Genomic DNA, 22,478 nt, shown 5'->3' with positions numbered 1-22,478 from the left:
TCAACCCCGCCACATTCCAAAAAACTCCCCTCCATCCACCTTCTTCCCTCTCTTTATCCTCCTCCCTTCCCTCATCCCTTCGATTCCTTCCTTGAAGGTCATACGGCCCGATTACCCTGGAATATTTGAATTACGCCGCCGCGCTCAGCGTTTATTCGGTAAGATATCCCGCCGTCTTCTGGTCGTGCAACAAAGCATTGGGTACAATTTTCAGTCTGCAGCTGGTCGTGAATTCAGCGCAGAGTCTCCTGGCTTATGCCGGAATGTCCGTCCTTTATAAGGTTCAAGTGGTAGGTCCCTTAAAGGTCCTGCCATTCCTTTGGCATCGTACAGTAGCAACGACAAGTACAATCTCGACAATATTCGGAGACTCATACTTCGTGCTGGACCCCCCGGTAACTCTCGTGCTCTTCGCCCTCTCATCCTTCCTCGTGCTCTGCTCCAGCATGGTCATGTATTTCTACGCCCACGGCAGGTTCACGGCATTCCTGAATCAGGAACGCGAGCGTCGTGTGATCCTGTCGAAGGATGGCCGTGACGGCAACGGCTGGGTCTATTTACCGCACTGTGCCGCCCTGGTTGTATTCCTGGCGATCGCAATCTGCGGCGCCCCGTTACTCTACGACTACACCGTGGTGTATCGCGGTAGCTTGGACGGCGCCATCCTCGCCTGCATCATCGGCACGATAGTCCATCTCTTCTTCTGGTTGTTACTCTGGATATTTCTTACCGTCAAGCAGCGCTGGACGTTCAAGCTGCGCGTGACCATCGGACGCGCCACCGTGAGATCCGCGAGATCAGTAAAACTCGTGACCGACGTCGACCTGTTGTCGACCAGGGATGACGACGACGGCACCAGCGCGCCTTTGCTCGTCGTCGGTAACGGCAGGACTTACACTATCGCCGACACCTTGCCGAAAAGGGCCATCATGAGCGTCATACAGAAAGCCGCTATAGAGAGGAAAGCCCGATCGCAAGGTGGAAACGTCGAAGGAGTCGACGGCGAATCGACGGCTGACGGTGATGAGCAGATCTACTGGCTTAGGCCGAAATTACGTCCCTCACCCGCGCAATCCCCGAATGACACCGGTGGTGCACCGACGTCCGACAAGGGTTGGCTGAACAAGAAGCTCAAGCATAAGGTCACCTTTAACGACCTGCCTATAATAAGGGAAAAGCCAGACGAGGCGTCGCTGACGGCGGGCCTGACGATGACGGAGATTACGCCACGTTACGCGAATTACCGTTAATCAACTCGATAGACCCAGCCGATGATACCACCTCTGAAGAGAACAAGTGGCAAAGATGGCCGATAAGTCGTAGGGATGGTATACCTAAATTCAGGAATATGAACTCCTCCCCATCGAGACACTCGACCGCGTCCAGACCCCTCCAACACCCAGTACAAGCCGCAATTTCTTAATTCTTTCGAATCCCGTGCATCTTGCGTTTCAACGAAAGCACAACTTCTCGAGGAGAGACCCGAAGGTGCGCGCGGGACGCAAGAAGGCCCATCCTTAGACGAGCCTCGCACGAAAAACAGACGGCCGTGTTTAGTCAATCTAGTCACCGTTCTCGCTTAGAACAGCGTCTCTCTGTGATCCACGCGGCATCCGACGATTATACTTTTGCGCTAAAACAAATCGTGAAACCGAAAGAATTATTTTCCAGCGGAGACATCGGTAAATTCATGCGAATCATCGCGATACGACAATTGGATACAGCCAACGTAGAAGTGAGGAGACATTGCTCTAGACGGGAATTTTTTTCATATTTATTTGTGCGAACCTCCGGCCGACCTACGTACAACCGTAACGTACAATTTAATATACCCCGGCAGTACTATACGTCGACTATATAATATGTCGGTGATCACCGATTAGTGTCGCGGCACGGCCGCGGTCTGCGATTACGCGGAAACCGGCGTCTCGGGCCTTTTAGTACGAATGCTGCGGCTGCAGAGACGAGACTCAGCTGTGCGCCGACGTGTCTGAGCCTTGGCTGTTGCCTAACCCGCCCATGCCGGCCTGGGAGGTGAGTCTGGTGACCGACTGCGAGGTCGTGGTGGTCACCGTGGCGGAGTGACTGAGGCCGTGATGCCTGCCAGTCTCCGGCACCAGGTGAGGCGTCCGGCTGGAGACCGGCGGTAGGACCGGGCTGACCGGCCACGGGTGCAGGGACATGGTGCTGGGTGCGCTGGGCACGCTGCGCGAGTGCGGCAGGAGAGGGGAGTTGGAGAGGCTGGCGAGAGGGTGGTGAGCGGCAACGGATGCACCGCCACCGCCGGAAACGCCCAGGCTCGTGCCCGACGAGATGGTTCCTCCTCCGCCGCCGCCACCGCAGTCGGAAGCTGCCATGGCTACCGCGGTATCCGGATGGAGGAAATTACGCCGTTGCTCCATCCGCTCCGCGCGCTGAGCCAGACAGCGGGTCAGCTCTTCCGGCAGCAGCTCCAGCTGACCCTGCAGCGAAGTCAGCTTCTCCTCTAGGCCGACCAGACGGTCCCCCAGACCCACTAGACGCTCTTCCACCGCGTCCTGCCGCGTACTCATGTCCGAGACGATCTCGTAGACGGTGTTTTGCGTCTTGGCCATGTCCGTTATAGTGTTGGCGTTGTCCATCAATTTGCGCTGATCCATTTTCACCTTTCTGAGTGCATATATAGCTAAGAGAAATTTCCGCTGATGGGTCCGCACGCGTCCAGGATTGACGCGTTTTGACATCTTCCTTCTTCTCTCCTACTTTATAACCCCTTTCTCCTCCTCCTTGCCTTCCCCCTGCTCTATTCCCCTCATGTTCCCTCTTCCGTCTTTCAACACCTCCTCCTTCTCATCCCATCTCCACCAATATCCATCTATCTTTACTCTCCTATTTCCAACCCACACTCTCTTCCCTTTTTTTTCCTCTATCCTCGCAAATTCCTCCAGTCTCCATCTTAGTCTTCTCTCCTCCTATGTTAAGTCCTCCATTATCCTTTCTCTCCTCCCTTTTAAAAGCATCTTCTTTCCTAGTACCTCCCACCTCTGCTCCTCATTTTCTAACCTAACCAAGACCATCTCTCTTCCCTTTTCCTTATCCCCTCCTATTCTAATTACTTGTCTTACCACCACTCTCGCTCCAATCACCCCAATATTTCCTCCACTGTCTCCCTCCTTTTTCCCTCCTTTATTTCCAATCCCCTTATTATTATGTTCTTCCTTCTTTCTTCTTTTTCATTTCTTTCTAATAACTTCTCTACCTCTTTTAATCTATTCTCTACTCCTTTCTTTTCCCTTTTTTCCTCCCCCTCCTCCCCTTCTCTCCCTTCCTTTACTCTCCCCTCTAGCATTTCTATCCTTCTTTCCATTTTTTCTATATCCTTCCTTATACCTTCCCTCTCCTTTTTCCCTTTCTCCATCTCCTCCCTAAATTCTTTTCTTACCTTCTCCATCTCTTCCTTCCACATCCTCCCTTGCTCCTTAAATCCTTCCCTCATCTCCTCCAATTCCTCCCTTAACCTTCTCCCTTGTTCCTTTACTTCCTCCTTCACCTCCTCCATCTTTTTGCTAAACTCCTCTAATATTCTTTTAATCCCCCTTTCCATCCCCCTCTCTTCTCCCCCCTCCTTCTCCTGGCGATCTAAAAGTTTTTTTACTTGATCTAAAAACTGCCTCCTCCTCCTCCCTGCTCCTATCCATTTCCTCCCTTTTCCTTTTCCACATTTCCTCTATATTATCTATACTTTCACTCCTTTCCCTTCCTTTTCTTCCCCTCTTTCCTCCTGTCCCTAAATCTCCCTCCATACCTACCACTCGTAATCACTCCCCCTACTCAAGTTTCCTCTCTATCTACTTTCTACCCCGCGCCTAACCTCTAGTCCGCTCCCTACCGCGCGCTGCCTGTCTATATAATCTATACCCCGCGTGCTACCTCTCTACACTATCTATACTCCGCGCCGCGCCTGTCACTGTTACTTCTCTTTCCTCTCTCCCTTATCCCTTTGTCCCTAACCCTGCCTAACTCCCTTCACTCTCACTCACACCTTCGCACCTCCACTCTCTCCTCCGCCCACTCTCACCTTCTCCACCCCTTTCTTTCACTCTTATCCCGTCTCCAAAAATCACTTCTATACAACCACGTGTCACACTCTAACGCACCGGAAACGGAAGTCCTATAAGTAGTTAATTAATTAATTATTTCTTAGAGTACTCACATCACATAACATAATTTCATTCCCAGGAGATTCGTGACTTCTCTCTGTTATTCCGTTACCTGGTTTATATTATCATCCTTCAAGATTCCTAGTGTAACTTGGAAATTTATATTTAACTCATTTATCACAATTCATACACTAATTAATGAGTCTTACCACACTATAGTTATATTAATATAATCATGTGTACAACTACTTCAAAAATTTTATTGGATGATTAATAAACATCTAATTGTATCTAAATATCTATTCTTTAGACTAAATAAGATATGTTCAAAACAATTCTTACTATACTTGTATTTATGATAACGTAATATCCATCTTTATACTGCAATAATAGGATAATTGAATAATTAAATAATAATTGAGTAATTAGGCATTAAAATTAATACGTTACTATGACGCGAGTGGTTTATTTCTGTAAACTTGATGATATAACGTATGTAACCATACGCCACGCATCTCACAGCAACACACCCACATCAACCACACAAACTTAATTAAACTATTACAGTTTCTAAACTTAAATGTTCTTCAATATAGAAGTGTGGAGTAAGACCTCACCCATAAACATTTAGATTCCAAATGCATGGGAGGTCCCCCAGTGTCTCGACACACCTCATTTAACTTGAAATCCTCTTAATATTAATGGGATTACTAAATACACCACTATATCAAAACAAATGTAATTACAACCAGGATATCAATAAATCCACAGGAACATTGCATAAATTTCATCTGAGCAGTCAGAGAGCGAGGTAAAGTCTCCAGGTAAGACCGTTCAGACTACAAGCATCCATGTAGCAATATCCATGAGAACTTCCTGTAAAACTCAAGAGTCCTTAAGTGTTTCTACAAATAATATTAAATATCTAACAAACGTTTATAAAGTATATTAATTACTGATAAAATAACCAGTATGCATATTGCAAGAAAAGTTTATACATCACAAGTAATTCTGCACTATATAACACATCTGCATTTTTGTAAATTCTTATGATTCAATAGGCAATAACGGACCAATTAAGTCGTTGTTAACAACAATCGTTCTTATATATTACAGTCAGTGATATGTGTCATATAATATGAGTATGTAGTGTAAATCAACGTACTTCAAGTGCAAGCCGCAGTGCACAATACTGCCAACACAGTATTCAACACGCGCGCACTGCGCCGTTGTTATAATTCAATCTCTGCGCAATGACGTGATGGTATACGTCATAACTCGCATGGCTGCCAACCTAAAACTGAACACGCGTTGCGCAGAACCCATCAAAAGGGCTCATTGCGCAGCTGTCACAGTTATCTGCACTTGGTCACTCTCATTTATAAAATGTTTAATTAATAGTCAATTAAGAGCAAACACTATATTAATCAGTTGCCAATTGATCAATTATGTCACAAAGTACTACACCACATGTATTGTTCAATAAATATCATCAGTTTATTAACGCTATGTGCATCTGATCTCCTGTCATTGGAGAGAGCGAGATAGCGATACATACACTTTATAACTCGATTATAATGCATCTAACTATTTTTCAACAAAAATATATGTGCCAAATAACAAATCTTGACACAGAAAAGTCAGAATTATGAGTCTTGTACAATATTTTTAGCACTACACAGCGCCTTGCACACGATTGAGATGCCACGTCGATTTTCCCTAGAGGGAGGAGAGCTTGACCACAATTAATCATTAATATTTAATATTAACGACATCCCCCGGTAAAATCCACATAGTATATTCATCACTAAGAAACACTTTCTCCAAAGTACTTCTTAGAACGTTCCTCACATCGTGAAACGTCGAAAAAACATGGTTTCAAAATTTCCCCCACTAAATCGCACTTTAGTGGGACATAGTTTTTGGCTGACTGGCCGACCCCCCCTTTTTTTTTTTTTAACGGTGTGGAATCCAATCTTTACGGACACCCTTCGCCCTCTCCCGAGAGAGAGGGTTCCGGGTAGTGCGGGACTCCAGGCTGGATGCATCCACCCAGACCTGACTACCCGCTAAACCACACCGGTGGCATCCTAACGCTTTTACTATCCTTCAGGAACTGTGCGAACATAACTTCTGAAGGACAGCGTGCGTCTGCGCAAAGCGCATCATCCAAAAGTTATTAGATTTAAGGACCGTTTCTATTTCCGGTCGACAACAAAGCAAGAAAAGGAGCACCCTGCGCCACAGGTGCAATGCAAGGATGCTCCGCCAATCATGTTAGAGAGCGTATAACTCCCGTCACATGACTGGTCAACACTCTCTAAAGGAAGAACATAGAAGGGGGGGGGAATCAAAGGAAAAGTACGGGAAGGAAATAGGGAAAGGGCGGGAGGGGGAAAGGGGGAGGGGAGAAGGGGGGGTTATATTGTTAGGGGAAGGAAAATATCATTGCTCTTACGTAATATAATTGGTCAGCGGGGAGATAGAGGAATGGAGAAAATTTCTCCCTCACGCCTCCTCTCCTCCTCTTCTTTAAGCTTAAGGACTACGGTTGAAAAATGTACAAACGAAAACCAGTATTCCTTCTTTATAAGGATTCTTTCTACTATCCTTTCGAGAGTTATTTCACTACCTATATTTAAGCCTAATTCTCTAGCTAACTTATCTCTATAATCGCTCCAAGCCCGGCAATCCGAAAGCGTGTGCTCCAGAGTATCATCCGGATGTGCGCAGTGAAAACAGGAAGCTTCTTCTCTCTTGCCAATCCTCCAGAGAAAATGGCCGAAACTACCGTGGCCGGTCAACATTTGCGCGCAATAATAATTAATTTCTCCGAATGTACGCTCGGTCCATTTACGTAGATGCGGACCAATCGCCGTTAGGGTCTTTTGTCCCCATGCTTCCGTTCTAGTAATTAAGAGCTCCCATTGCCTATAGAGCAGGAGAGCCTCTCCGTTACGAATCTCGCTATCTATTTTTTCATCGTAAGTACCTCTCTGCCTCTGTTCCACGATCCTTGTGTAGATTTTACCACGCATTGAGGCTTCCAGGGGCCAAGGCGGCATGCGAGCGAGTAATGTTGCAGCATCGTAAGACACGATTCTATACGCCGCGATAACTCTTATTGCTATGGACCGTTGGTTCTTACGCCACGAACGACGAATCTTATCCGAAGACCTCGCAAGTGCCTTGTACCATACTGGGACTGCGTACATGGAGACTGATGTTAACACTCCTGCATAGAGCCTTCTTTTCTTTTCTCCAGGCCCTCTGAGGTTGGGCATTAATCTGCTGAGCGCTCTGGTTACTTTTGCAATTTTATTTTCAACATACTGAAAGTGGTTTTTAAAGCTCCATCTGCTATCCAGCATAACACCCAAATATTTCATTGAGTCCTTCAACTGGATCTTCGCGTTGCCAACCTTGACCACGGCATAATTGTAGGTTTCCTCTTGTAGAACAGGATAGCTTCTGTTTTATTCTCGGCTACACTTAAGCCTAATTTCTGGATATGACACATAACTCTTGCAATCTGTATCTATTCACGTGTACTATTGCATCAAAGAGACTCTCGGAGATCGAGACGAGGAGGGTGTCATCGGCATAACACACCGTATGACAATCCTCCTCGGCCATAAGACGTAATACGGAATCGAACGCGATGTTCCACAGGAGTGGTCCTAGGACCGACCCCTGCGGAACACCAGCGCATACCTCACGCTGAATTTCCGCACCATTAAAGTCTCTATACACTACATACCGCAAGTATGCCGCAATTATTCTACAGAGATACTCTGGAATGAATTTATCTTTCATAGCAGCGAGAATAATTCTCCACGGAACTGAATTAAAGGCGTTCGAAATGTCTAATCCGACTGCGATGGCAAAGCCTCCCTCAGAAATCGCCGGATACACAAGATCATGCACGCGAAGGAGAGCATCGATTGTAGATCGATTACGACGAAACCCGAATTGATATTGAGAAAGGGAGTATCGCTCGTCACTTTCGAGCCAATCATTTATACGGACTGAAATGACTCTCTCAAATGTCTTGCCTAATTCATCCAGGAGGCATATCGGGCGAGCCTTGATCTCGCCCGGTATTCCTCCCGGAGCCTTCGGGATGAGTACGAGCATAGCTCTCTTCCATGGAGCAGGGAATACTCCCTTCTTTAAACATCCCGTATATAAAGCCGCAATATGTGCCATTAAGATGTTGGGTGCTCTTTTCCAGGCCGCAGCCTTCACATTGTCTGGTCCAGGGGCGGCATTGCTGGAAGGACGTTTCTTAACAAGACGTATAATCTCCGCAATACTCACATCCATACCTTCGTCCTGTACACCGGACGACCACCGGAGAGCTTCACTCGCTGTAATATTCCGCGGGAATAAAGAATCCAATAACTTGTTAAGCGTATCCGCTAGGGTCTCAGACAGAGATGGACCAGTTCTACGCAGCTTACCTGTTACCAACTTATACGGTAATCCCCAGGGGTCTTTTTCAATTGTAGAAATAAGTTCTTGCCACGCATTATTTTTTGCCTTTTTGATAGCTGTGCGTAAGGCCTTTTTAGCCGCGGCATATGCTTCTCTTGTAACAAGTGTATTAGGACTGTTAATATCACGCTTGCTCTTAGACCAGGCTCTCCTGCATCTAATAGAAGCCCGGCGCAGCTCTGCGATACTGTCCGACCACCAGTAAACTTGACGCCTATTATTCCTAGTTTTAATTATTGGAGCTGCGACGTTACAGGCACTGCGCATTATTTCGCTAATCCATGCAGCATACTTTTCCGGGTCTGTCCCGCATTCCTTTGGTACTTCTGAATTAGCTAGGCATTCAAGAACTTGTAGGAAGAGCTCGTCATCCAATTTCCTAAAGTTCCATCTTAACTTTGAGCTGAAAATCTTTTTATCCTTTACAGGATTCCTTAGCAAAATCTCGATGTATTGATGGTCAGAAAATGATTCTACATCCTGCAAGACCTTCCAGCTGTATACTCGTCTTATTAAGTTGGAGGAGGCCCACGTTAGGTCTACGATCGATCCTCTCCGAGGGTGGACCACCTTGTCATGGTGGAGAGGCTTAGGCCGCCCCGGGTCTCCGGGCCCATCGGGCCCCCCATTTCTACGCTTTCGCGTCGGGGGGGGCCCGGTGGGTCCTTCGGGCCCCCACTTCGACTCTTTCGCGTCGGGGGGGCCTGGAGACCCGGGGCGACTGACTGAGAGTCCACATTGCACTTCCCTCCCCGGAAGGGGAGGAAGGGGGTTCCGCTCCCTCCGGGCGCCTTGGCCCATAGCGGATAGGGGAAGGAAGATTTCAAACCCGGCTGGAGGGGTGCTGTGACGGGTGGGACACCCTGACCCCTCACATTCTTCCTTATGTGTTCCTCCCTTCCCTAGATATCCCGTCTACATTTCTCTACTCCTCCCCACCTCTCCTTTATTTTCTACCCCACCTCTCCTTTCCTGGTATGTGTGTATTGTATGTTGTATGAATGAGGATGGTGATCCTTAAAATCACCCCAGAGAGGCGCACTCTGGTGCAAAAACGCACTTTACATGAAATATGGAGCCAAAAGAGACGATTATTACCACCTCAGCCGGGTCGGATACGGCAGGGGTTGGCGAGCTGCGCAATGTCGTCCCAGTTGCGCGCCCGTCATCATCCAACGATGGGCAACGCGTGGTGTATGTGGCGGGCACCGCGCCGGATACGGCTACCGTCACCGCATTTCCTGAGGAAGAGAGCACAGTAATAAATGTTACACAATGCCCAATGACGGAACAATCAGTTCCAAAAATGGTAGAGTCTATAGATCGCCCGCGCCAAGGCTCTAGTGATACATTAATTATGACTCCTACTCCTGAAAAAACCATGGAGATTCCTTCTTCAGAGGCCCCAGTAAGCTGGGTTAATATAGTGGAGGAGGAGGAGAAGATACTTACAGAGAATCCCAAACCTCCAATTGAAACGGAAATGGAAGTCGAGGACGCATCCACCCGTACTGCGATCAAGCGCAAGAAAGAGCGCAATTTCGAATCGGATTCACTGGATGAAAGCGCATCGGATACGACCAAAGGTCCCAGGCTTCGGGCTCGCCCACTGAGGAAGCGAACCCCGATCTCGGCCCCAGATAATGCCGCCACAATGAGTAAAGACTGTGAAGTCTTAACTGGCTCCAATCCAGATAGTGCCCCATCTGGCACAGACAGAGAGGATGGACGGGGTAAGGTCGGCCGACCACGCCGAAAAGCAAAAGCGGTGGACCCCATAATCGCGGAACTGGAAATCCTTAAGAAGACCGGAATTGCTCCTGAACATATTAAAGAAGAGCTCCTCCGGGCTATGACAGCCGCTGAGGTGTATGCCCAAGCACTGGAATATATCTCCAACATTGAGCTCATACGTACTAAGTGTGGGCGAATTCAGGGTGGTCTGAGCGGTGAGCTCCGCAAAAGGACACAGGGGCTTGGAGAGCTTGTGCGCGAGCTCCAATACAAAGCAAAGGCCGCGGGAGATCCTAGTTCTCTTAAAGCCAAAATAGAAGAACTACTGGAGGATGCTAAGAAAAGTAAAAAAGATAGGGACAAGGAAGATGAAAGAAGGAAAAGAGAACGCAGTGAATTCCAAGAGATTATCGCAGATCTAAAAAAGGAAAATCAAGAAGTTAGGAAAGAAAATCGAGAGATGAAAGCGGAGCTACAGAAGGAAATACAAGTTATTCGTGCACGTATAGACAGAGACAATCGACAAAATGTCATACCGGAAAAGAAAGAAAGAGAGTATCCTTTAAAAAGGAGAAGTCTAGATCTCCCGAAACATCTAGGTCGCAAAGAAAGTCGACAGTTAAAGGAGCAACTCAAGCCTCCAGCAAAGAGGATTCTCCTACTGAGAGCACACTTGCATTTCAGCGACTTGAAGAAGATCTCCAAAATGCATATAGAATGACTGGCGGAGATGACTGGCCTAAGTTTGGAGAGTCCTGGTCTTCTCCGTCTCCTCCTATGAGTAAAAAGCGGAAGCTCAATGAAGGAGCTGATTGGAGTATAAATCCTTCGACACAAAGTAGATTGACATGCACATCAGATCGAGAGAATATACCTCCTGTGAATACGGCGTTTCGATACACGCCATCCATTAGACATCCATTGGAAGGGGTACCCAGCACGAGTCGAGGGATCCCAACAATGGTCTTTACCGGCACCGGAAATGCAGCAACGACTGCTGGATCACGGCCGGAAATCCGGTTAAAAGAAAACGTACAATTGGTGCCTCCCCGCGATGCACATTCGGAGCAAAGGACATCTTATGCTAGTATATTAAAAAAGGACAATTCACAAGATTACAGACTAATCGCACAATTACCGCAAGATCAAGTACAAGAGAGACGAGAATGGTTCACTGTCGGAAGAGGAAGTAAGCCTATTCGACAGAAGGATCCAAAAATGTCTAAAAGGCAAAGCTTCAAAAACATGATCAAGAGAGAGAAAAAGCGACTCCCTTCAACAGCTGCTATCAGTATAAGAGGTAGCAGCGCTGAATTTTCGTACGCGGATGCTCTCAAACAAGCACGGGAGAACATTTCTCTAAAAGACTTAGACATTCAAATCCTAAGATCAGGAAAGGAATAAGTGGATCCACGATAATCGAGATCTTCGGTCCTGAAAATATTAAAAAGGCTGACCTTCTAGCTGCGGAAATAAGCAAATTGCTCAAAGGAGTGGCGAAAGTTTCCCGCCCCAATATAAAAGGAGAAATAAAGTTAGTCGGACTGGACGAATCGATTTCGGCCGATGATGTTCGAGAAGCGATAGCCCTCGTAGGATCCTGTAAGCCAACCGAAATTACAGTCGGACAGATAGGACGAAATAGATCCGGCGATGGTATCGTTTGGGCCAAGTGTCCCAAGACTGCCGCACTAACATTGGCGGAAAAAAAGAAAATACAGATCGGCTGGTCGCGAGTATTAATCGAATTACTCCCGAATCGACCAATACAATGCAATAAATGTTGAAGTCTTGGCCATGTACAGTCCAAGTGCAAATCAAATAAGGATTACACCGGACGATGCTTTCGTTGTGGTGAACCCAGACACACAACAAAGGCATGTAAAAATAAAGTTAAATGCATAATATGTGCAGAGAGACGACTACCCGATAACCATCGCATGGGATCTGACATATGCAGAGCAGCCAAGATTCTTCAGTCACCCCATACGAGCTCTGAAACTAATGTAGATAGTAGTCCTCCTAAGGACACCTCTAGCAGTCCGCCTACAGACGCAGCACAGTTATGTAGCTCCCCTTCTGTAACACCTAGTCCTGAAAATAGTAACAAGGCTAAGAACGATACTGAGACACCCTCGGTGAAGGCATAAAGATCGTCCGAGCGGAGGACGGACAGATGGAAGTCGCCGAGCCGGAATGAATATCTTTGTGTTCCATTTATTTACATATCTACACGGGGGTACTTACAAATCTAGCTTACGACCTAATATGTACATATTTACATGATAAAATTCCTGCAAATAAATCTGAATAACTGCAAGGCGGCGCAAGATCTCATGCTGCAGATGGAAAAGGAATACCACATAGACATGGTACTAATTACGGAACCATATACAGGGTGACCCATTTTAACTTAGGCAGCCAAATAACTCGAAAAATAAGCAAGATAGAGAAAAATGTTTTAGACAAAAGTTGTATGGTTTCGAGGGGGCCATAAGATGGTATCATTGGTTTGACCTTGAAGAGTCATTTGAAGGTCACGTGAAGGTCACTTCAATTTTTTTAAATGGAATACCCTATATATTTTTGTACATTCTTGTAGCTTATTTCGAGAGCTTTCCAAAACACTATAATTAAGTACCTTTCCGTTAAGTACTTTTTGAGTTATGATGCTTGATATAATTTCTTAATTTTACATAAACCGTAAAATATCTTGTAAAATATTCATTTTTCGATTATCTTACCTTAATACTTTTATGTACAAAATAATGAGAGGAATCAATTGGTGTAAAGAAAACACATAGTTGTTTTTAAGAAAAAATATGGAATTGTTAATTGCAAATTACATATTTTTTCTTCGAAACAACTATGTGTTTTCTTTACACCAATTGATTCCTCTCATTATTTTGTACATAAAACTATTAAGGTAAGGTAATCGAAAAATGAATATTTTACAAGATATTTTACGGTTTATGTAAAATTAAGAAATTATTTCAAGCCTCATAACTCAAAAAGTACTTAACGAAAATGTACTTAATTATAGTGTTTTGGAAAGCTCTCGAGATGAGCTACAAGAATGTACAAAAATATATAGGATGTTCTATTTAAAAAAATTGAAGTGACCTTCACGTGACCTTCAAATGACTCTTCAAGGTCAAACCAATGATACCATCTTATGGCCCCCTCGAAACCATACAACTTTTGTCTAAAACATTTTTCTCTATCTTGCTTATTTTTCGAGTTATTTGGCTGCCTAAGTTAAAATGGGTCACCCTGTAGAGTTCTAGAGGACTCAATGTGGTCCTCTAATAAAAATGATACAGCTTGCATATACCGAAATATGAACGGTCATATGAATACAAGTATTAAAAAGAGACAAGGCCGCTTCTCAATCTCTGTACAGTGGAGAGACCTCGTTGTAATATGCTGTTATATCTCGCCGAATGTTGATGATAACATATTCGACGAATTCTTGGACGAATTAGACGATAATGTTATGGATGCCCAAGGATATAACATCATCCTTGGGGGTGACTTTAATTCAAAGTCTACGTTATGGGGCTGTCCAATTCACGGGGCGATCGCCTCGAAAGATGGTGCGCAAGCAGAGATTTAATTATCGTCAATTCCGGCAATCAGCCCACTTGTATAAGATCGCAAGGCTCGTCGATAGTGGACCTAACGTGGTGTAATCCAAGTATTAAATCCCGAATTGTTAACTGGGAGGTTATGGAGTTAGAATCGCTCTCAGACCACGCTTATATTCGCTTTCAGATCAAATTAGACGAGAACTCTCGAATGTCTCATCGTAAAAAGAAATATATTCGGTGGGCGTATAAGAAAATGGATATTGATCGCTTTAGAGAAGCCCTCACCTGGCGATGCATTAATCATACGCACGAAAATGATATCGACAAGATGACCCAATGGACACAAGAGGTAATTACAGATGCGTGTAATTACAGCATGCCGATCGTGGCCCCTGTGCACAAAAAGAGTGTCTATTGGTGGAGCGATCGTATCGCTGAAATGAGGAAATCTTGTTGTCAAGCTAGGAGACGATGGAGAAGCGGAGAGGACGCATTGAAGTCATACTCGAAAAAGAAGACATATACAGAACGAGGAAAATAGAGTTACGTACGGAAATCAAAAGAGCCAAAGCGAAGGCTTGGAACGAACTCATACAATCAATCGACACAGACCCTTGGGGTCTTCCGTACCGTATAGTGTTAAAGAAATTAAGACGCAGTAGCCCAAGCTTCAGTGAGACTCTCTCTGTAGATGTCCTTGAACAGCTGGTCAACAAGCTGTTTCCACAAGATCCCCAATGGAACGAAGGTGCAGTCAGTGATGAAATAGATGATCCATGGCTCGATGAGTATAATATCAGCATCGAAGAAGTTAGTAATATACTAAAGAAGAAAGCCGGTACTAATAAAGCTCCGGGGATCGACGGAATAAAATCTATTTTCCTTAAGAGAATATCTCCTGAATTCTTGAAGGAGTTAGTGTATATATACAATGAATGTTTACGAAAAGGAATCTTTCCTACACTATGGAAAAAATCATTGCTAATATTAATCCCTAAAGGGGAGCTTAATGCTCCGATTCCTAAGGCGCGCCCTATATGCTTGTTGAGCGAATTGGGCAAAATGTTAGAGCGAGTGATAGAGATCAGAATTCAGGATTGGATGGAACACCATCCGGAGTCGCGATTCGCTGCAAACCAATTCGGCTTTCGCAAGCATACTTCTACATGCGACGCGTTTTTAGTCGTACAGGAAATCGTCACCGACGCCCGAAGGAACGGAGAAATTGTGGTAGGCATAAGTTTGGATGTTACAAACGCCTTTAATTCGTTGCGCTGGAGTAACATCAGGAATGCAATGAAAGAAAAATGCTTTTCTCAATATATACAAAGGATAATTAGCAGCTATTTGTCCTGTAGGAAAATAGAATACTCTACTATCGAGGGTACCACAATTACGAGAAGCGTTACCGCTGGAGTTCCACAGGGATCGGTCCTCGGACCGACCCTGTGGAATATCACTTACGACTACGTGTTGAGAACGCCACTCGAGGATGATACCTTCGTACTTGGCTATGCCGATGACACCTTCATCATGTCAAAAGCAGCGACGATCGAAATGGCTATAGCCAAAGCCAATCTGCAAACCAGTAAAGTCATTGGACGCATCAAAACTCTAGGACTGCAGATCGCAGCAAACAAAACAGGGGTGATCGTTTTCCGCACCAAGTCTAGGACTAAAAATAAGGATATTTATAATATATACAATAATGCACATAATATTTACAATATATACATAGAACGTGAGTTAGTAAACATAGAACCCACAGTAAAATATCTTGGGCTAATGCTGGACAAAGACTGGTCTTTTATCGACCATTTCAATTACATAGAGAATAAAATCTCACGGGTAAGTCGGGCCCTTTGCACACTTATGCCTAACCTGCGCGGCCCAAGAAAAAAGAAACGCAGATTGTATGCGCATGCAATCGCATCCATTATAAATTATGGAGCTCCAATTTGGAGCGAGTCCACTACTAATAGGAAAATTAGAGAAAAATTACGTCGTATACAACGCGTAATTGCAATAAGAGTGATCGCCGGCTACAGGACAATATCTACCGATGCCTCACTCCTCCTGGCAAGAATAGTTCCGGCCGATATACACGCGGCATACTTTCGTCGCGTGTTTCTACGTGTACACGAGCTCAAAAGACTGAAATTATGGAACACACTAGAAGAAAAAGAGATAAAGAGAGAAGAGGAAATCTTGATGAGAAGGCAGTGGAGGATATTCCTACAACGACGTGATGTAGCTGGGGCACGCACGTGTCAAGCTATAGAACCAATTTTGGATCCATGGTTGGACAGAACGTACGGAGAGTTAACTTTCCACGCAACGCAATTGATCGCTGGTCACGGTTGTTTCCAATCATACTTGAACCGTATCGGAAAAGCAATAACTCCTATATGCGTTTTCTGCGAACTGGAGGATGATACACCCGATCATACCCTCCAGCGCTGCGCTGAATGGAGCGATCAAAGAGAACTTCTCCGCAGCTTGGTCGGCCAAGATCTGACAATCGGCACACTTATAAGACAGATGTTAACATCCAAGGAAAATTGGGAGGCGTTCGTGACCTTCGCCGAAACGGTCATGCTCGCCAAGGAAGAGGAGGAGCGCGCTCGCGAACGCCGGCGCGAAGATGATAACGACGAGAATGTGCCATGAATCGACACAAATTGAAAGCGACGGCCATCGATTATTAAATCAGAAACGAAGGGTCACCTATTATCCTAACTACGACTACCTGTATATCTCAAAAGTAGAAAGTCCATGACGTCACACTTATACATCACACACAATACATGGACCTTAATACATGCAACACACACTAGAACTATGCACACACACACAATCACAGGGGAGGGGTATACGGAAGGTGGAGGGCCGGAGTAGGAGTGGGTTGGGGGATGGGGATTTCCTGGGTGATGGGACGGGGGGAAGGGTTTACACACTCACACACTTACACACACATACACATATACACACACATACACTGATTTACACTCACATCACATATACGGACTACTGCAGAATACTCGATTCATTCGATCCTTAGATAGACAGATTACCTGACTATGGAAGCCTCGAGGCATGTATGCATAATTTACAACACATACTACACATGCACATACGCACACACATACATATATACACATACATATATACACATTCACGCGACACACACAACATCATCAACGTATACACACCAATATATATACACACATACACATAGACACATGCACATGCACACACGCACACGTGTATACTTGCCTCGGGGTTGCCTTACCGAAGACACCCGGAAAGGAGGAGGTCTAACGACCACACGGCACAGACTCCCGGGCAGGTAATGCGTAAGCGGGTACCGCCCGGGGGACTTAGCCATCTAGGAGGAACGTAAAGAGAGGGGTTTTTTTTAGTGGGTAGGGGCCGTTAAATAGGCCGAGCCCCACACTTCACCGGTCTACGGGGACCGGGGAGTGCGTAAGAGCATTTTTCCCCTCTCTCGTAAAAATAATAAAAAAAAAAAAAGGTCTACGATCGAACATCCTTGAGGTCTTATACATGTAAAGACATTTCCTGTATTCACAAGCCTGAGATCAAGGGTTGCAGCCCAACGTTCGGTTAATTCACCTCTCCTATTCGTATCGGGACAGTTCCATAAAGTGGATCGTGCGTTAAAGTCCCCACAGAACAACTGCGGGACTGAGGACATTTGCGTAGGTACATTCAATTTATCCAAATACTCAGAGAAACTACTAATACTTAAGTTAGGAGAGATATAACTAGCCACGATTAGAATATCTCCAAAACGTATGACTACAAAATCTTTTCCACTATTTACTAAGTAACATTGAATGTTTCCAGAGCCTTCTGGCCTCCAAATTACGGCTGCCAAATCATTTGAGCTAATAAAACATGCTGTTAGCCTGGAGGCCCTGTGGGGGTTCCGATATGACCGCCAGTCCAGCATTTAATTCGATCATGTGTTGCTTCAACAGATCATATGCAATCCAACTATGGTTAGTGTTAACTTAAAAAATCCTTGTATATATAGTGTCTCTAGTCATTTTAACGTTTCACTTTTATTCCATCCGATATATATGTATTCCTTGTAGCTGAAATAGTCGAGGATCTTCTAATTAATTGGACACCTCTAGGGAATCCCTGATTAGCTATGCATACGGAAGAACCAATCCTGTGCCGATGCTCTTTTTTATCTTCTTTACATATTAGGCAGCACGGAAAAGCCGCCGTACAATGCTGGACAACATGATCCTGCATACCACAACGAAAACATGTACCAATTCTGTCAGACTCTGATCTACAATTATTTTTAATGTGTCCATATCTCCAGCACTTGTAGCACTGGACTGGTCGCTTTTTCAGAAGTTCAATCCTAACACGCGTCCAGCCCAGTGCCATCGAACCTTTTTCAGCAATTTTAATTGCAATCTCAAGGGGGCATACGATCCAAGCCGCCCCTATGCCATCCCGCATGATATTGATAGCGCTTATCTTAAGGTCGCTAAGACTACATTCACCAATGGCAGTCAACTCCGCACCAATCTCTTCTAGTGAGATCGAAGGGTCAATTCCGCGAATTCTAAGTTCACCTGTTGCCACCGGACTAACTACCCTCGCTTCATCGCCGAGAGCCTCCGCGAGTCTACAACTAAGGGTACGGGCAAGTTTTTTTCCCTGCGGGCCAGGTACTTCTATTACTAAGGCTCCATTCATGACCCTTCGGATAACCGTGTTCTGAATGCCTAAATCACGCAACGACACCTTCTCTCTCGCCTTTGCCAGGATTTGCGCATAGGACGCATCATCCGGTCTACCAGTGATGGTTACCACTGCGGGCTTAACCAACTTTTTACCAAGTTTAGGCTTTACAGCATTACTACTACTTATACGCATTTTTTCTCTAGGAACCGGGGTATCATCTGGTTTACTGTTTTTACTCTCTGTTTGTCGTACTATTTTATCTTTTTTATCAATAATTGACCAGTTATTTTCTAATCTAGAAACCGAATGAGAGGGAGGAGCGATCTGCCTATCTTCGATTATTCGAATTCCTTTAGCTCTTATATTATATCTAGCATCTGTCTTATCATAAGTAATCCTATTTTTAGTATTAAGTTGTGTCTTACTATATCTGCTATCTTTGGCAAGATTGTCATTGTCAGATGTATGCGTCCATGATGTAGTGTCAGTTCCTACAGGCCAATTTAGCTGTCGGTTCATGTAGGCATCATCCGTCGAGCAGCCAGGAGTATCCGTTGTAAAAACCTCAATCTCCATCTCATTGTCATCCTGTGGAGGATAATTCGTAGGTGGCTTCATCGTATCCATTTGTATGTTCTGAACTTCGACCATATCCTTTTCTTTCCTCTCTGATGACGAGGGTAAAGGTTGTATGTTTGCAGGAAAGGGGCCGAACCCTTCATTGAGTGCTTTTAAGTCTTTACAAAGGTTGTTTACTGTCGCTCTCAACGCATTAATTTCCTTATCACGGGCAATTTCCTTGTGTTTGAGTGAACTAATTTCTTCTTTTAATTGTATATTTTCTAATTTTAGATCATAGGCACTATCATCAATAGCTAATTTTTCAATAAAGGCTCTCGTTATTTGCGCAATTATGGCGTTACCATCTTTTAATCTACCAGCAATTCTGCCTGAAATATTACTGCAAAGACTTCTTTGTCTTTCCTGTTCAGCAATATGCTCGAGACATCTGGCTCCAAGAGCCGCAGGAGCCATGTCCATCCACTTTTCTCTAGAATATCCCACTTAAGTATCTGCTTCTTCTTTCGAAACAATAGGTAAAGTCTTATTTCTCGACTTTGATACAGGATTTTTAATTATCTTGTCCTTAGCTTTATTTGATTTTACTTTTCCTCTAGCTTTAGTTTGAGAAGGTGTTTCTTCCTCTGTTTCACTATCCGAACTAATTTCTGTATATGCCTTCGGAGAGACATAAGTCTCTTCTTTTCTTTCTCGAGGCATTAGACCTATCAACCTGTTGGGGACTTTTCCATCTAAAGGAATCTTCCGATGAAGACTCCTCATTAGCGGTATTTATTCTCCTTATCAGATCATCCGTCTGTCTTATAATCCTATCAGAGGATCCGGATCTAGGGGACTCTTTTTTATCTAGTGATTGAGACCTTTCTTTGTACCTACTACCTTCCGTTTTATAACTTGTGTTTTCCTTTATCTTTCTACTTTCCTTCAACTTGGAAAAATCTGCTGTATATTTAGCTTTATTAGTCGCACCTCTCGTGATTCTTTTTTCTTCCGGAGAGGATATAGTTATGGGGCTGTCTCTAACTTCCTTACTTAAATTACTACTTATCGAGCCACTATCACGTATCTTTCGATTATCATCGTCCGAGTTCCTGGGTTCATTCGACTCGATTACTCTTGCCTTAGTTGGCCTGCGGACAATGATGCTATCAGCGCAGCTGACCTCGCTACCAGGAGAGGTGGATGCCTTGCGTTTCTCGCCGACCTGTCCTGTAATTGAGCCATGGAGCGGAGATGTCCTGTCTCCGATATTTAGATCCATGTTGTGCTCGGGCCGACCCCCCCTAATCTAACCTTTTTTTTGCGCAGGAGGGGAAAATGCATTATGCATACCCGGGCACCCGTATGCCCGGGTTATGCCGGACTCTCACCGGCTGAAAACCCCTCCTGTTCACGTTCACCTATGACCTTTAAACCGCCCCCCGAGGAACCGCTGTCGCATAACTTCTCGGAAGACGGTAGTCCCTAAAATTGGCATCCTCCGTAATCCATCCTCGTTCCTCCCCAGCCTTCGTCAGTCTAACCCTAACTCAGTACTAACCGAGTCTAGTCTTTCGCGGGCTAAGATTGATGCTGATAAAATGTAATAAACTATTAAGTAGATGAATTAATTATTGAAGAATAGATGATTTTAATTAAAAGTGAATAAAATTTAATTGATAACTAGAAATTATTCATAAAATTGTCAGTATCCCAGTAGACACCAGATTTAGTTATAAATCTTCCCTAGGAACCTAGATTATAAATGTATCAGTTCGTGGATCACTTGGGTCTCTGTGAAGTGTTGAATAACAACAACACTTCTGAGTCCCTAGGCCGGGGGGGGGGGGAAACTATGGCTCCCGATTGGCCATTCTACCTGCGGTCACGTGAGTGCCCGTCATCCCCTATTGTCTCGTATATAGCGAAGCAGTGGGGCCGCGGTCAACCACTCTACTACTCGTACACGGATGTCGATGACTTAAACTTAAACTATAATTAAGTAAGGAACTAATAAAATAAAATAAAATAGGGGATAAAATAAGGTAAATTAGAATAGGACAAATGGATGTCTCATTGCGTGTAACACGGATCAGGGAGAAGCACCCGGTCCGCCATCGCTGTCAGAGGGTGTTGCAGAAGGTGAGGGGAGATTCCCTAGCATCTCTCTACGTCTCTCTTCTTCCTCTTTTCTTCCCATAACCTCCTCCGCGAATGCAGAAAAGGCTACCCATGAGTCTCTGGATTCGATGATGGAGTCCACAACGTCTCCTAGCGTGAAATCTGCTGGTAGATTTAGTTTGCTTAGAAACCGATTCCTCGGCGATTCCCATGCTTCACAGTTCCTTAGCGTATGTACGGCGTCATCCTGTTCGTCTCCACAGAAGTCACATTCTGCGGTGTTCCGTCTTCCAATTCTCCACAGGAATCGTCCAAAGCAGCCATGCCCTGTCATAAGTTGTGTAAGATGGAAAGACATGCTGCCGGTCTCGTGATCCAACCATCTTTCCATTCTCGGTACTACCGCCATCTTAGTGTATTCACCAGGTGTATTCGGCTTCTCCAAATATTCGTGCCAAAGATCGCGCATTTTGGATACCTCTATTTGTTTTATTGTGTTTTTAAGATCCGCAGAATATTCTCCTCTCTCTCTAGCGTTCTTCAACTTCTCATATATCCGCTTCCGCATTGGCGCCAATAAACGTATAGGAGGTGTTCTAGCTAATAATAGTGCCGCGTTATTCGACACTGTCCTATATGCAGAAATAACTCTCTGCGCAATCATACGTTCTAGTGGGCTAAAAATGGCTCTATTTTTAGTTGTCGAGTCAAGCGCATTTCCCCATACGAGGGCTCCATACAAAATTACAGAAAGGACAACATTAGCGAACAACCGCCTACGCTTCTCGTCAGGTCCCCGCAGGTTCGGCATTATTCTAGTCAAAGCTCGAGTTATTCATTCAGACTTTTTCCTTACATATTTAAAGTGGTCATTAAATGACCATTTATTATCTATGTATATACCTAGATATTTTATACTTGGTGCGAATTCAATCGGAACATCATTATTATTGAATTATTATTGAAGTCAATTGATCGCCTACTTTGACATTCCTTGGATAGAAAATAATGGCCTCCGTTTTATCGGCCGCGACTGCTAATCCTAGACGCTCGATGTGTCTAATTATCCCGCCTACAAGTACGCTAGCTCTGATGCGCGTGTGTA

General features: G+C 44.8%; 1 protein-coding gene, 1 long non-coding RNA gene and 1 pseudogene across 2 annotated transcripts in view; 1 reads left to right on the top strand and 2 right to left on the bottom strand.

Annotated features, from left to right (window-relative positions):
* The window catches only part of LOC145961821 (uncharacterized), a 210,134-nt gene that overhangs the window by 152,029 nt on the left and 35,627 nt on the right, over positions 1-22,478 (bottom strand). The gene's annotated exons all lie outside the window — the stretch shown is intronic.
* LOC145961714 (protein tincar-like) lies at positions 102-1,423 on the top strand (annotated as a pseudogene).
* On the bottom strand, positions 1,971-2,711 carry LOC145961713 (uncharacterized). The gene has a single exon (XM_083082152.1). The coding sequence runs from the start codon at positions 2,637-2,639 to the stop codon at positions 1,971-1,973; it is 669 nt and encodes a 222-aa protein (XP_082938278.1). The 5' UTR covers positions 2,640-2,711.

This window comes from Camponotus vicinus, unplaced genomic scaffold (assembly GCF_025532165.1).
Source record: "Camponotus vicinus isolate PSW18456_S1 unplaced genomic scaffold, iyCamVici1.0 SCAF_11, whole genome shotgun sequence".
NCBI classification, from domain to species: Eukaryota; Metazoa; Arthropoda; class Insecta; order Hymenoptera; family Formicidae; genus Camponotus; species Camponotus vicinus.
Note: the sequence above shows the minus strand (reverse complement) of the source record. Positions and strands in the feature narration are given on the sequence as shown.